At 34.1% G+C, this 17,649-nt stretch overlaps 1 protein-coding gene across 1 annotated transcript in view; it reads right to left on the reverse strand.

Annotated features, from left to right (window-relative positions):
- Positions 1–6,018: 6,018 nt before the first annotated feature.
- The window catches only part of LOC143358341 (uncharacterized), a 37,053-nt gene continuing 25,422 nt past the window's right edge, over positions 6,019–17,649 (reverse strand). Inside the window, exons 14-17 of the mRNA XM_076795410.1 lie at positions 7,718–8,152; positions 7,033–7,506; positions 6,324–6,777; positions 6,019–6,276 (exon numbers count right to left, since the gene is read on the reverse strand). Coding sequence (XP_076651525.1) covers positions 6,706–6,777; positions 7,033–7,506; positions 7,718–8,152 — 981 coding nt within the window. The 3' untranslated portion in view covers positions 6,019–6,276; positions 6,324–6,705. The remainder of the gene's footprint in view (positions 6,277–6,323; positions 6,778–7,032; positions 7,507–7,717; positions 8,153–17,649) is intronic.

Genomic DNA, 17,649 nt, shown 5'->3' on the forward strand with positions numbered 1-17,649 from the left:
TATGCTACGAATGCATTCGCGACGGAGTCGTGCTATTTAAATCAACGCGAAGAATAAAAGGACTCCTTCACGATATTCAAAATAGTGTACTTGGCTGATCTTTATAATTACACAACATTATTAGAACAACAGTACATGCACAGTATATGCAGGTCGTTCAAAATTAAAGCGTCAAACTTTACCAGTGGATTATATGACCAGAAATATGAAAAAATGTTCCGACTATCTATTTTAATTACATTTATGATCGAAGTTGTCAAAATTAATCGCTATACTATGTATGAATTTATGATTAAATGTACGTCGTTGCACACGATTCAATAAAAATGTCATACATCTTTTCGCTGTTGTTTTCACGAATTGTAGATTACGAACATTTGCAAGTTTCTAATTAGGAGAGAATAAATCCTTAATTTTTGACATCGGTGATCTAACATACAGTGGACTTCAGTGAAAAGATTTAGAATGAAAAAAATAACATTTTTTCTCTGCTTTGATCATACAACACACTGGCAAAATTCGATCGCAAGATTTCGAAGCAATCTGCACAGGATAATATTTGAGTTGCGGTGCAATTTGAAATGGATTGGAACTGTATGAAAAAATAAATTGGAAAGAAAAATAACATTCTCTTCGTATCGAGGCATTGGTTTCGGAAAATATTGTATTTATACCTAGCCCCATTTTAAAGGATATTGCTACCAAAATACGAATGTTTTCTTATTTGTCGAATTACTTTTTTAATCAAACAGAATACCCGCATTTTCAATGAAATAGAATATTCAAAATTAAATGAAAGAAAAATAGAAAGATATTATTTTTCACTTTTCATTTACTTTTTTCATATAGAATCAATCCTTACGAGATTGTATTGGTGATGATCAATTACACCTTATATGTATATTCAAGTATACGAGCGAACAGTACAACGTAGCAAGCGATGCCTAGATTCTACAAGAAAAAAAAAAGAAAAGAAAATTATGAACAACTTGCATCCTCACATTTAAATTCAAGCTGCCGACTATTTATTATTCTATGAATTTGCTATCAATGCGTATTTTTAGATTACCGTAACGAATTGATTTCGGAATCAGTATAGCTTCATAACGCAGCTTATATAGAGATAGTATGTCGCTATTCAATTATTATAGTTGTGTCTCGTATAGAGCGTAAAAAGGTAGTATTTCTTTCAGCTTACGAAAATAACTCCACTGTTTAAAATAATTTTAAATATTCACAATTACAGGACGAGCAAATATAGCTTGGACATATCAACAATTCTCTGAAGAATGATCAATTAAAAAATGAAGATTATCAACTTACATTTTATCTAAAAAAGTGTATGTAAGTATAAGAAAATAAAAATGAATAAACTGTTTAAACTGGTCACCGATTTATGCTTCACATAATAAGCATTTTTAAAAAATAATCTCTATATTTTTTTATGCTCTTATCTAATAGCATGTGAATAGTATACTCGGCAAGAAAATGTTCATATTTTGAAATGAAAAATAAAATAAATTATATTATATTAAAACACAACAATATAGACTATGGTATCTTCATCTTTTTCTTCTGTTTATGTCGTGCAATGTTCCAAGCAGTAAAGTTTTTCAATTTTATTATCATTTTCCTCTTCCTCTTATTTCTGATGTAAATATAGAAAATATTTATACTGCAAATGATACTACAGTACCAAAAGCAAAATTTAATGGCGAGCCATATACATATACATTTGCATATAGGTACTTCAAGGTTTACCGCATTATTCTCAAAATTTGAAATTCAAAGCGTAAGTTAATATTTCTTTTTACTTATTATAGTTCCTTGTTTCTATGTTAATGATTTCAGTATTTTCATCAATAAATATAATAGAATGAGTTCATATAGCCTGCGTAAACAAACTTGCAATATTTTGTATTATATGCTAACAAATAATTTCAATTCTTATTGTTTTAATAAAATGACGTTTTGTTAATGGTTTGCCAAAACTCATTTTTAGTAATTAATTATTATGTACCGACTGCCACAATATTTGTAATGCCGTTTCTTCGATTGACAAATTTTATTCACTATGGTCCCCAATTAGGCTTGTGTTGTTTTTCAAGCTTTGTTCAATATTCTTAATGTTCGCAGAGCCATTGCTTTATGTAAGTCCTGAATATGTAATAGAAGTTGTACTGAATCATTGGTGAAACAAAACATATTGTATAAGGAATAAAGAGTAAATACCTTCTTTATTAGCCAGTCAGCCAAACCTTTTCAAATCCAATTTTGAGCAAAAGTTGTCAATTTGGATACAAAATCTTTCTTGTAAGAAATTTGATGCCAATTTATTGCGAAGTTGCACACCAAATTCTGTCAATAAAGTTCGAGCTTAATTGAATTTGTGTGTAAAAGTTGTTCTTCAAGATGTGAGAGCAAACTTTCCTCTCACAAGAGAGCAAATTCAAAAAGCGAAAGCTGAGCGAAACTTTCTCTAGGACTTTGCAATTACGAGACTAAGCCTTGCTTGGCCTTGCTTTTGCTACCATAATTTGTCGACAAATTCCGGGCCTAATGCGGAAATAGATCGCTCGGTATTTGAGTGCAGCTCGCATGCAAGATTCCATGCCAAACGGAGAGCAAATTGAGAGCAAACCTTGGCCTCCTCATAGGGGGCAGCACTAAGAATAAATATCGGGCAAAATTGGAGGAAATCTTTCTGTAGGAGGGAAAACGGAATTCGAAATGAAAGAATTTTAAGTTTTATTTACTTTTTAAGATTGAGATATTTACAGATCTTAAAATTATAGTGTGTTTTCTCTCCTACAGAAAGATTTCCTCCGATTTGCCCTTTATGAGGACGCCAAGGTTTGGTCTGCAAACTGAATTTTGACTGCACACGTTGCACTCAAATACCACGCCTAATGCGGAAACAGATGGGTCGGAATTTGAAGACAAATTTTGGTGGAAAATTCAAAGCAAATCAAAAGTAAATTCATTTGCCTTCGGGACACGAGTAATGGTGATTCTGTTCTAAACTTACGATACTCTTTTACTCTTTCTTGTACATATTTACATATACGTACGTGTTTGTAAATATTTATAAATAAGATACTGCACATTATACATTACATATAACAACAGTGTATTAAACATTATAATTAGCGTTTACGGTATAATAATGATAAAATTATCATTTTTTAGACATACATTTAAAAGTAAACCTTGCGTTTGAGTCAACCTTGAATTACCTGGATACACATCTGTGATATTTCTTATTTTTTCAATGAATATTTTCAGAAATCTTTATTTTACTATATAAAAAAAAGGTTAAAACGTTGAATAATAGGTAATTGTGATAGTTTCATTAAACGAAGGAACAAAATGGAAATACTTTAACCGTTAAGAAGAAGTAAGTAATAGTCTTACAAAATTGGTAACCAAAATAAAAATATAATTGCGAACAGTAACAATGAAGAACGAAAATAATACAAATACAGATTTCTTTTCCCCCTAGTTTTTAGTGTTCAATCGTAAGTGTCCATTTCTATAAATACTGAATTGCCTTATTACTTTGAGACATACGATCAAAACGTTCACGCTTCAGAAGGACGATTATGATTCGTAGAAAGCTGAAATGCACAACGAAGAAAATTACAAGTGATGTGTTCATCACCTTACACGTTCAGGAAAATTACGTGCTTCGACGTATCGTCGCACTTTAAGTTCTTGCTTAATGTACTTTGGCATTGAAATTTTATCAAACTCCTGTTAGAAATCTTTAAATCGTACCCCTCGACGGCTGAAGCAAAAAGTGAAAAACTTTTAGCACAAAATACATGAAACCTAGAATTAAATAGGATTCGCGGTATTTACATAGAAGAGAACTCCTCTCCGCACTAACATTTTCTTGATCACCGTTCGTTAATTCTAATGATCTTTCAGTCGCAATATTACACAGAAGCGTGATTGCCTGTACTTGCCCTTTTTCTCTCTGTTCAATGTGATTACGTATTTCGTTACATTAGAGAGTATTTTTCTAGATAGTAAAGTATATAAGAACATATTAATCGTGTGGTAATCGTTAAATGCTTGTACATACAATTATTTAATTGAGATTGTTCTCGTTTGGTTACATTAACGATGAAAGAATGACATAGTTAATAATATTGCTTCTTACAAGCGACGATTTTCCAATGAATATCATCGTTCAACAGTAATAAAAATAAGTGCCTTTAATTTTACGCAGTATGTTACACAGAAATGTTGCTTTGCAGATCATAGAATTACTTCGGTAGTTATTCATAGAGCGTTTGTTATTAGCGATGGAAAAAGGTAGCTTCTAAGAAGAAAGATTCAAAAGTTGCCGGAATCTTTCAAACATTCATTGTCATTTTTCATGATTTAACATCGAAATAAAATCTTTATACGTCACGTTAAAATTTTAGACGCAAGTCGTAAACATGCTCGTCGGTACTACAGTAGAATCTGTTAAATGCGTACAGTGAGAGAAGAACGATGAATATTCAACAAATCCTTGTCTAGTATTTTTTCTAAGTAAAACAACAAATGCAATCTGATTGTAAGTGAAATACTTCGCATAATCTATTACCAAACAATTAGTATTTTTCTGAGATGATGGTACTTAACATATTATGATATTTAATGCATTGCAGAAATTTACGATGTTGTCTACTATGGAGTCTTTACAGCTTTTTCTGTTACATTTTATAGCTCAGCATAAAATGATTTTAAACAAATTAGATCGTTTAAATCTTAAATACAAAAATGGTTCTTGTCATAATTCATTCGTCTTCATTTTGAAGAGGCGTAGAATTAATCTATAAGCATTTAGCAGATCATACCTATATTAAAGTTAAAATGATATTGACGAACCTTATGAAAATATGTTTGTGATTAACTGATTGCGGCCAATAAATGTTTCTCGTCAGTTTTCCTTTTTAATTGGTGCGTAACACTGTTCAACTCAAGTTATTGCTAATAACTGCGGAAAGCGATCCTCTATCGACAGAGGTAGTCGTACAAAAAAAATTTTACAGTAAAAAGTGCTTCGACAAAAATAAAATATTACGGAGTACTCTTCCGTATAACTACCGTGACACTTATCACGAGACGACGCATCGAATATACCAACTAATCGATAATAGGTCTTAATTTATGTAAAAATTAAGATATCAGGGCATCGCGACCCGACGATAAAAATGATTAAGTAAACAATGTGAATTAATTTTTATGGAGCCAACAAAATATATGAAGGCCCTCGTAGAAACATACTACATCGTTAACTATGTAATGTACAGAAAGTTCCAGCCCTGCTCTAACGTTGGTAAAGAGCTTTGTGCTATGTATAATCGTGTGCATTGCATACTTTGCTTCTCTTACCGGGTATGGAATGTGATTCTCAATGCTGATTTCATTAAGTGGGAGTTCCGATACTCTCGATTCTAAATAAGTAAGATTTATCAAGATAATCTACTTAATAAACGGTTCACCTTTGTATTTTCCTTCTTACTAATTATTTCAGTTTCCAAAGAAATGTCGAATTTATTACATATTGCGTTAGATTTTATGTAAAAAGAATGTTACCACCAAGGTGTTAAAACTGTAATTTTTTGAAAAATAAAAATACTATTCAATTGCATTATTAGACTGCGGATGTTTAAAATTGATAAAATTTACACATTTTCAGAAATACATTTCTATTAGACAAAACTGAAACAAAAGTTTCACTCATTTTGCATGCTAACTTTTCTGATAAATATATAATATCCGTAGTCTAATAATTACACAGTGTTTTGAGAAAGATAGTTTGAACGTTGAGATACAATAAAATTATGTTATATCAACAGAACTGCCATTCAATCAGGTCTGGGTTAGGTATAGATTTAATAGTAAACATGTACATTTTGTGATAACAAAACAATGCATAACAATATACTTTACACAGTAGTATTGTTTAGATTCCATAGTTTTAGAAACCAAAATTGTTTTGATTTATATGATATATAAAAAATCTGTTTCGAACACATTTCTTTTGAAAAGCAGGGAACAGTGCAGAAGGGTATTAAACGAAAATATGTAATACAGTATACATACAAGTATGTAATACACATTATATAAAAAAAAATTAGTCTGCATCTAGTTTCTCAATCCGTGTTCATAAAACTTGAAGGCAACCATCTTTCTCAAAGACACTGGGATAGTATAAAATATCAGACACTGATGCTGTAAATATATCTATTGTTTCAAACTGAAACAAAATTGGTGAAACTTGTTCGCCTGTTCCGTAAGAACACATAAAAAGACTACGATTGAACAAAAGTTCATTAAAAACACGCTTTTGGTGTCTAATCGGTGTTATCGCAGTGAAGTTATTCGACTAGTTAATTGAAAGACAGACACCGAGAATCCCATTCATAAATAAAATATTTATGTATATATATTACGTGTATATATATTCTTCTGCTTTATGTAAATATTCAATATATATTAATGTTTGTCGCAACGTATTTACGTAAGTTTTGTTGCTTTGCTAAGCAGGAGCTGGTGAGAGTATACGAATAGAATTCCATAAGAATCCAAACAGAAAGCGATCTGCGTCGAATAAATCTGTACAGAGAGTAAAGTAGTGATTAGTTTGGTAATGGATGGCGAATGTATTGTCTGTTCACTACGCATATCAGCCAGGTAACCAAACGCTTATATATACACTGGAGACTCCTGGCCAGTTAACAGCCTAAACATCGACGTGGGCATCGTCTTCATTAATATCTGAAATACAGAATGAAAATTCGACTTGAAAATTTTATGGTTACGCGTGCTGTCGAATAGGAATCGGCCTGGCGTTTCTGATCATGGCTCACTGAACTAATAAACTAGCTCACATAATTATAATAAACTACTGCTGCGGCCTGGCCGCGACGGGAACATCCCCAGTGGTGGGGGATAAAATGTTGACAGTTATGGTAGAGCCTTTTGCGACAGTTACGGAGATAATACTGTATTAATCAATGGAAATATACGTACTTCACCAACTGATGTAGCAAGAAGGTTGACGATCTTCTCGTGCGGTACAGCGACGACACTTTGATTGTTGATTTCAATGATCCTATGACCCACTCGAACACCACCCCTTTCGGCGATTCCACCTCTCAATAGACTACATATTACTCCATTCTGTACACTAAATCCTAACTGATACTTGGTGTCGGGTCTCTTGATTTTCACCTCGACTACCGGCGCGCACGGAACAACGGTCAACTTGACAACTGTCTGATTTTTCGAATTCTTGATGTAAGTCTGACAAGTAGAGAGCGGCAAACCAACTAACGAGACTCCGTTAATTGCTATTATCTGATCACCAATATTTAACTGTCCACAACGAGCGGCAGCACCAGCTGGTGCCAGGTTCGCGATTACCACCGTTGGTAGCATGGAACCCCATCCAGACTCGACAATGACCACACCTAAAATTTCTCCTTTCGCCTTTGGTACTACCACCTGCGAACATTACAGTTTTGTATTAGGCTATATTGTATTAGGTAAGGCAAAACAACAGCAACTTTTGTCTAAATAAATTGAAATAAAGTAGAAATTGAATTTTTTGGTCGTTCAGGATTTGTCATTTATTAGCGGGCAAGGGCGCCAGCTTAGGACGATGGTGTTTATCGTCAGGACACTGTAGAAGGATACAAAGACTATAATAGATTACCTCCTTCTGCATTTCCTTTTTAGCGAACATCTGCAATTCATCGCCGAATATCTCTTGAGAATTCAGAACTTCCTGGTAATCCATTTCTTTTACAAAACTGTGATCCTCGATCCCGTTTGCCTTAAGGAACTCCATGTATGCCACTTGAAATGCTTGTCCGATGCTTTGCGCGATAAATCGAGCCTCCTCGCTTTCGAACACGTGACAAATCATTTTCGGAGTTCGATTGATTTTTGGTGCCTCTTCGACTTCGTGCGGCACAAATCGTCTTCTCGCCATCAGCACCACCACGTCACCGATATCTGCTATGTAGGATATTGTTCTTAATGCATGATCCATCATGATCTCCTTCAAGTCCGTGTTCAAAACCATGATCTTCTCCGTCGAGATGAAGAGGTCAACCTCTGTGCTCGGTTGCGTTTCGCCATCCGGTGCCTGTGTGCACGTGTCATTAGTTGCTTTGAATGTCCCGGCATTTCGAAATTTCGCAATAAATGATTTATTAACCCTTTTCCGGTTCGTCATCTTAGATTATGGTTCACAATAAACGTTCAGGTCTGAATTTCAGAAAATATTACGTAATTAAGGGTAATATATACGATTGTTGTTAAATGAACTAGGGTTGCCTTCATAATTTGAAACATATTGTATACTATAAATAATTAATCTGTTCATTTGCGATGCTTACATTGAAGAAATAATGTGAACACATAATGGTTTCGCATTTAATACGACTGTACGTAAAACCGTTGTGTAATTAACGTCCATTTAGCCACGTTACGATTTGATTGTTGAACTCAAAATAATCGAATGCTAAAAGCTTCATATAACTGATATTGTCTAAATGAAAATTCGGTAAACGGAAAGTAAATTTCATTTTGTAAAACAGAACGATCAAAGAATTATTATTAAATTTAATAAACGGTCATTTATGTCTCACCAACCTAATGTTTCATAAAACCTGAAATGCTTTATTATTATTATAATCTGTATATCTTTCGAATCATCAAATTACATTATTTCTCGATATTTAAGGTCCAATTGTTTGCACAAATGATTTTCGAATTCGAAAAAATTACGAAAGTAGAATAGTATCATGGATTTATACGTACCAACGCCTATTATGACGACGCAGCATGAACAATAAAAATGAGAAACGATTTAATTAATTAAATGAAATAATTTACAAAGTACAGAACTGAAATTACTGTAAAAAAGAGTGTGTAATTTACGAAGATAAAATAAACGTTCATTTCGATCGAAAGATTTAAGACAGTACTGCGTTAGTACTGTATGCAATACGACAATTCTTCTGTAAACCTGAGAGTTTCTTCAGTAAATTTAATTAACATTGCGAAATAACGTTTAAGAAAATGGCGTTTTATTTTTCCGATCGTTACATTTAACTGCACCTATTTCCACTGGCAACGAGTGAAAATAACTATTTTCCAAAAGATATACTTCAGTCAGTCATCTTTTGTCTTTTCGTAATATCAATAAGTAGAACTACAGTTTTTCTTTTGTGTTACAGAATCGTTTTTAGCCTTGCGAAATAGATTTAATTAAATTATTAAAATTATTACAATTTGTTTTTGGATAGAGGGGAACCTAAAAACAAAACGTGTATCTTGTATTTCCAGATGTTGTTATAGAAAGAAATTGAATGACATGTGGTATCCCAAAATGTCAGATTAGAATTATGCATCTGTGAACATGCATTGTTTTGGTAAGCAATTGCACTTATTGCTAAGTGCAACGTGTACAAAAGAAGCATTATAATATTTTGCGAAAGTGTAGTTGTATCGAGTAACATTTTAGTGTTACTTTGCGAAGGTGGCAAGAATTATTGGATTACAGTGTTTACTCTATATGTATATGTCCCAAACGCCTAGCGTATAAAAGTCTCAGAACTATCCCCACTGTCGCGGGGTATATCCCGTGAGGGGCCAAGAAGCTGAAGCAGAGTTGAACTTTCTTATTGTTAATTATTTTTTTACGATACTTTCGCGAATATATGTATTTGTGGGATTTTTACAAGGTTCACAGTATTTGTGGAATTTTTACAAGCTTCACAGCTTGTAATTGTCGACATTGCAATAGATTGGAGAGGCCACGGTTCTACAGGGTTATCCACTTAAAGGGGTATTGTAGTGTAGACGTTTTCAAAAATCATTTCTTTCAGATTTCCTTTCTTTCGACAGCAGATCGCGGGGCCATAGACATAGAGACTTAAAACCGTCATTTAATTACTCCATTTCAGGCGACTAAATTGGATAAAATGTTCCATTAGGAACAACAGAAAGACTTCCTACTTAACGCATTCTATACACAATTATATACCTATAAAATACTATATATTTACTATTAATTTACCATTTATAATATTAATATTCAATAAAATTATTATGGATTTATGCTTGACATGTTAGTCCTGTAACATGTTAGGGATGTCAATACAATTACAACGAAGTTCTGGAAACATGATTATAACGAGGGGAATATTTCATTTATGCGTACGTGTAATAAAAAAGCATTATTTCTATAAATTTATTCTACACAAAATGTTGCAACTTCGGTCAAACGGATAATAGTGTAAATATAGGAAATCAAAGGTATTATTTAATTGCTTACGACGCTACATTAGTGGAAACAATTATTATTGTATTTCGTTGTTCATGCACGTCTATGTGGGTGTTCAATTCACCGTAATCAAATACAAAAAGCAGATGCTAAGCAAATCATTGATAAACGTATTAATAAAACGATAACTATGACATGTGTGTGTATATTTAAGTGAGTGGATAAAAATAACAGATGGAAAATGTTTAATGCATTGTACACCAATTAGTCCACCAACCCTTGACGTTATTAAAGTCAGTATATTTTCAGTTTAGTGTCAGTATATTTTCATCTAATGAAAACCCACTGAACTCAACACAATTGAAGTCCTTCCTTTAACAATAACTGATAATGAGTGAGTGAAAGTGATAGGGATCTTGAGATAGCAACAGAAGAGCACAACGGTTGAACAAGAATGATAAGGAAACATTACTACACGCGTACAAATACACTGTAAGCTGTACACCAGTTTTGAACATTTTTCTTAACATGGTTCTCAGCTGAAAGATTTTCACTCGCCTAAGATTATAAACGGTACTTCTGTTTATAGCCTCTGCCAGGTTTACCGTGTTCTTAGTATTGATCATACCTCGATATGCGTCAGACAACGTTCGTTACTGTCAACCAACGAAATTGTTGTTCAGAAAATTAGCGAAGCCGTATCCTCTCAATAATCGAAATTGAAATATATGTACTTGTTTCAATTGAAAAGACCACGTTGTCCCAATACTTCGTCAACGAAACAACAATATCTATATAGTTTCATAGTAACGCCAACAGAAATAGCGGAAATCGATTTCTTCTGAATCGCTGGCACAGAAGCGACCCCGTGGGAGCCCCAAATTTTTTAGATTTAATACGATAAAGTTTCAATTAATCAGCTGGATGTAGTAACAATTTTCTCAGAGAACTGATAATAGTCGTAAAATTACATTTACTTCGTAACTAAATGATAATTTTAAAAATCTCATTCGACGCTTCCGATGACAAATCTTTCTACACTTGTTCTTGAAGGTTCAAGCTTTTCTAAAATACACACATGATGTATTTGAAAAACCCGCATGCAATCAAATTCGTCTTTAAAGAAGACAACGTTTTACGTGCGCCAACCAGACAGTTATATCATTTTTCTAGAAAATAAACACATTGTATATACGCATTATATTGTATATATGCATTATACACACGGCCCCAAAAAATAACGACATAGCCCTCGCTTCGACATTATCGCCGTCATGTCGCTCACAATTAGTATTGGCAACGAGTAGTGGAGGAGGGGGAGGAGGAGCAATTCAGAAACAATTGGTGCTCTCTATAATCACATTTCCAGTTCCCAGTGGTGCGATTATAAAAACTAACGTTCTCCCGACATTCCCACCGGTATCAGCATAAACTACCATTGAACTATGAAGTATAATAATTACAGAAACATATCCTAGCCGTTCAATGCATTAGGGAAAAGTCGTCTTCGAGTCGCGGCGTTTGTAAAAATTCGAATCACTCGTTGCCAGTGTTCAAAGAAGTGGCGAGCGATACAGAGAGAATCGAGACAGAGAAAGAGAGAGAGAGAGAGAGAGAGAGAGAGAGAGAGAGAAAAAGAAAGAGAGAGAAAATAAAACCGATAATCTCTTTAGACAGGATAGTTGAAAAGTAAGAACAATTAGAGAGTAGAGTTATAGTGTATAATGAAAAATCTAAGGGTTGGAGGGCGGACCTTGATCTTAGTCACAGCCTCCCGCACTATGTGGTTGTTAAGGCGCTTACGTCTCCCTTCCTCTTCAACTTCAACCGAGCCGAGAAAGTGAAGCCTGAAAACGGTGGTTGGCTTCATAGAGCCACTGATCGGGCCTAGCTTCGGTTGAAGGCCCGCAGTCTGTGACTCGGACTGGCCCCCACCGGACGCGTTCCCTATCAGTTCTTCGCTCGAGTCGCATTCATCTTCCTCGAGGCTTCCTTGCGAGGCAATGCTGCACCGACCGAAACCATGCTGCCCCCCATAGTTTAACTGCGTAGCTTGCATACCCGTAGCCAGTGGCCCCTCCTTCCGTAACGTAAACAGACAAATGCGCTGGCTATAGTCCGAGCAAAAGATTTTTGGCCGCTCAAGCTCACTTCGACCAGCGGTTCCGTCGAATTTGTTGAAAGTGACAAGTTTCATACAATCCTAGCTGATTCGTGTCGCTACACTCCGCGACAGAAACATGGCGCACCCACGAAAATTCAATGTTTTCATCAATTTGGACATAACGAATCTAGTCTTACTTGGTACTTATACGTTTTTATTGGAAAATAAACTACATTACGAACAATACAATTAAAGAAAATGTCCGTTTGTTTATGGAAACAAACAAAATGATGGCACATATAATTCATGTTTTATTTCAGCATCGGAGAAAGATTTTCCACTGCCCGTAGTGTAATTTCAATAGAAGATAATAAGAAACACACACAATATTTTTAACGCACAGTACACGATACGAACAGTATAACGGTCTAGTGTCATCTGCAGGGAAAGGATTTTAAGACTGTGCGATCATTTTGTCGCGTCGGCGACCCCGGACGTTTACATTTAGACTAGAATCATATCAAAGTATGATACATATTACTATAATATAATACTAGAAACATATCGAATTTCATCACAGTTTTCCGAAATAGCAATATTTAAGGGTGTGCCATCTTTTCGTCGCGGAGTGTATTAGAACATGTAGAGTAATAGAATAGTAAGCGTAGTTACTGTAGAGTAATATTTTACTATGTCTACTCATAGTCGCCAGATCAAGACTTGTTCCCCCACTCTAATTTCCCCTTTTACCGCGCTACTCCTCTCGCTTCCCCTGAATTCGTGCTCCCTCCCCTCATCTGGCGACACAGTATCTACCTCCTTCTATGACCACACTATACTTCTTTCGTCGAGAACATACTACGCAATACAGTTAGTAGATCCTCTTTCATCCTAGACGACGGTCAGACAAGGCGATAGGGTAGGATACTCGATAGCGTGAGTCGCCGGGTGGCCTTGAACGGCCGATATCTTTTGCTCTGATTATGGTCACATTACCACGCACCACCGATACCACGGGTAAACGTGAAGATGCGCTTTCTCTACAGTGCTCTTATCATCGACAGAAATTAGATATTTTCGTCTATCGTACTCGACGGCAAACGGCACTATCGTGCATTACTACGATCCATTCAAGGTAACACCTTTCTTATTATCTCAGCGAAGAGCTACCAAATGAAACAATAGGTCATACACGATCGGTATTATATTCGTGTCGCATCGATATATTCGAACAGCGTGTCCGAGACAACACACGGCGTTCTTTTCTTTTGCATGCGAACCGGGTATAGATAGTGACACTTCGTCCGGGGAATATTACGGATCTCGTTAGTGTTTATGAAAAGCGTATGGACTTTCGAACCGTAACAGAAGCTGGTACAGTATCATGCTCTTCGTGAGGTATCGTTTCATACACAGAGTATCCCACACGTTTCTCAATGTTGAGGACGATATGCAGAATTATACAAATCGACAGGTTCTCAGGGAACATTGAACATCCAACATGGCAGCGTTGCTTTGCGAGAAAGAGAGGGTGTCTCTAGAGACTAAAACACAGGACTATGTATTAGCTAATCTTGTCGTGTATAGTTAATCTTGTAATAGAATGTTTTGGTACTCGATCAGTTCTGAATTCGTTCACTTTACGGCATTTCACGACACTACCAGGAAACTATTGAATCTTAAAGATTAAACTGACGGATGAATTTTCTATCGAAAGCCTATTAATTGGCTTTTCGATCATTGTGCCGTGTACCAAATGGAAGCATTAGAATCTTTTTTTACACAATAATCCCAAACTGGATTGGAGGATGAGCTGCACGTTTACGATTGAAGTTTCTGTTGCTGTTGAAGGATCTATTAAAAAGTCCTCAGCCATGGGACTTCCAAAAATTATGGAACAATTGTTGGTAAATAATGGGTCAATAAAAGCAAATCAACTGTCAGGTCTTCGTATCTTCTTTGTTTCGGGAAGAAGTAGAAAAATACACCGTATGTCTTCTAGTAGCTAAGTGAACATAGAAAAATATATTTAATATTGTGTTACTAGCACTCAATTAAATTCGACGATTTATAGCGAATTTAGTTCGCCTTAAAAATGGAGATTCTTATGACGTCTCGATTATTTGTTGGCAAACTGGCTTATTCGCAATAATGGCAACTTCGTGTTACAGTTCGTTTAATGCTGTAGAGTGACGAATTGAACAAGATCATTCTCGAAGATAAATAGCAATTACTCTATGAAATGTTGCATCTTTATTCACGCTCCAGTAAACAAAATCACGGTGGAACTAAGGAATCTATGAACACAAATACTTTCGCTCGTTCTATATGACATATAGTACACGAATTGTTTATAATACACGATCGTGCAGTAGAAGATATAGTGCTGCGAACAATCTACGAAGCAAAAAAGGATAGACAACTATACACAAGAGAATAGTCGCAAAGGAGCCGAATAAAGATAGTTATGATCACATTTCACGAAATATATTTTACATTTCAAAGAGAATCCGAGTGCTTCATTCGTTGTTTGATATTAAATAAATTAGTATTACTCGTTTCCGTAATTCACCATATTTCGAAACTTATGATCATGTTTCTTTTAATTATATACAATTTTGGAAATTTGCAAAAGATGGCAAGAGCAGTGCAGTTTGTTATACAAATGCTAATATCACTGACACAGAGTCGATGATATACTCGAAAAGGCTTTCTTCATTTGTTGGCTTTTATTTTCCTACTTGAACGTTATTCACATCGAAATCTTAAATTAACCATGTCAAAGATATTATCGAGATTTACACTATTTTATCCAGCTCCTGTTCTCGGACTAACTAACACAGAAAGACATCAAACCCACATAATGATATGTGTGTCGGTGGTCAAGTGGTGGTGGTAATAGCACGAGGAAGGGGTGGCTATAGAAAAACATTCAGACTTCTTTACGGAGAGTCATTAATTCGAACAAATATTCTAACTTTGCCGCAATCAACTGAAACATTGTAGTGTTTGAATATTTTCTAACGTATCCCTAAATTTTTCTAGAAACAATTTTCAAACAATTTTCAAAATAAAATGGATCCATCAATACCGGTTGTACCATCAATACCGTTGGACATCCTGTACAATGTGTAACTCTCTCCTCAGTCTACTGTAGTACATTGCCTTCCTAAAATTAAACAATAACCTATACAATTCGTTTTATGCGATCCTTGATTATTAACGGGCCTGTAATCTTGCCACTGTTACAAGCATAAATTAATTGTTTACTACGTAGTAATACGAACTCATTTATTTTGGCAGTTTGTTCAGATATTTAATGACATTCTCCAGACTTCTTCCCGTAAAACTTGCATCGATTATATCGAACGATTATAAAGTTCGTTTATCAATTCTAGATAGTTCTAACGCGCTTTACCAACTAAGTAGATATTGTTTGTTCCCATTCACTGTAGAGATGTGAGAATAGTGTTTAATAAATTCTAACAATTATAGATTTGTTGTCTACATTGTCTCCGGAAATATTCTTTTACCGAACACGGGTTCAGTACTTATTGTTTCCTACTCTATTTCTGTTGCAAATCACAAGTTTCAGATATCTCGCCTAATTCTATTTAAAAGAAGAAAAAAAACTCTCAGGTTCAACCGAAGCGGTAAATTTAGTCTATATACTTTAATCCATTAAAATTCAATGAACGAATAATTAAAAATTGATTATAATATAATCATGACATTGCAGGTTAAAAAGTTGCAGTCCGCTATGCATGCAGGAGCGTGTCAGTGCACTATACTATTTACATATCTAGTAGTTGCATATGAAATGTTGTTTCGTAAGTATCTTTTGAAGTAAATTAGAATGATTAATTTCTTTATAATAGTATACGTATAATAATATGTATTAAACTTATAAAAGAATATTGTTTTCAATATTAATCCTCATCCATTCTTCAGTCTTTAATCTAATTTGTTCCTTGGTGTCAAATCATAAAAAATATGATAGAATAATAAATAGTTAACATAGCAAATACTTTTTTTCTTTAGACGACATTTCTGTATATTTAGGCACAAGATTGTTTCTATCGCTTGCAAATAATAAATTAAATAATAAATAAAACGTTCATTTTAGTTTATTATAATTTGCGCTGTATATGAGCAGTGAAACATAAGTATGTAGTTTTGATTAATATTTTAAGATTGTATGAAAGTTTATCATACCAATAAATTTCAGTTTCAGAGTTTCAACATTTTATATGCATCAGACAGAAACAAACAGAAATTATATACATCATATAGTACGATTACATAAAACGTACGTTCACCAAGTGTAATCACATCAATTTGATTTTGTATAAACTTTTGTATAACGCATTTAAGTCAGTCTTCAGTAACTACATATGTATATTAAATAGCAATGAAATTATTGAAAAAAGCAATAAATTGATCGAATGTGAAAGTGATTGAAATTTGTGAATTTTGTTACATACGTGTACTGAATGTATTATCAAAATAGTATCAAAATATGAAAGCGTGATTCCACTCAATTGAAAGTGCAAGGAACTTCAAACGAAACTTTGTTTTCAAGAAAGTAGATGTCGAAAGTTGATTGTCATCGTTCGAAGGTGTTTGAAGAAAATTGTGACTCAATGTAGTCACAATTTATGTGTAGAATAATGTTATGTTTTATAAGATAGTTGACAAACAGCACATCGTTAATCTCAATGGTCATTAAATGTTGATGATTGTCACATCATGATAAAGGGCGAAGCATTTGAATGGAAATACTGAATACCTTTCATTTTGTAAGTTTAGAATACTTGAATTTTTGTTCAATGTAGACACACATTTCTTAATGCACTAATAAAAACAGGTCCCATTTAAATGCTTCACTCTGAATTGTAACTTCAACATAGTCTAATAAAAGAGAAATTACTTAAATAGATCACATCTACTAATCACCCTATAATATTTGATAAAAGATCAGAATTGCCAAAGAAGCATGATTCGCTTCAAGCTTTCTTTTCCTTTTATTAAATTGAGCTAACTAATCACAACTAAAAGTAAAAGAATATTGACATTATAATACGAACGCGTTCAAATTAAACTTATAAATTATATCTTGTTAAATTAAATGTTCTGTACACAGCTCCTTGGTACTGGTAAAAATATTAGAATACTCTTTTGCTCTCTGAACAAATATGGTACTTTTCAATTCCACTTAATCGAGAAGCATTGAAAAATTTATTATTTT

The sequence above is a fragment of the Halictus rubicundus genome, chromosome 10 (genome assembly GCF_050948215.1).
Source record: "Halictus rubicundus isolate RS-2024b chromosome 10, iyHalRubi1_principal, whole genome shotgun sequence".
Classification (NCBI taxonomy): domain Eukaryota; kingdom Metazoa; phylum Arthropoda; class Insecta; order Hymenoptera; family Halictidae; genus Halictus; species Halictus rubicundus.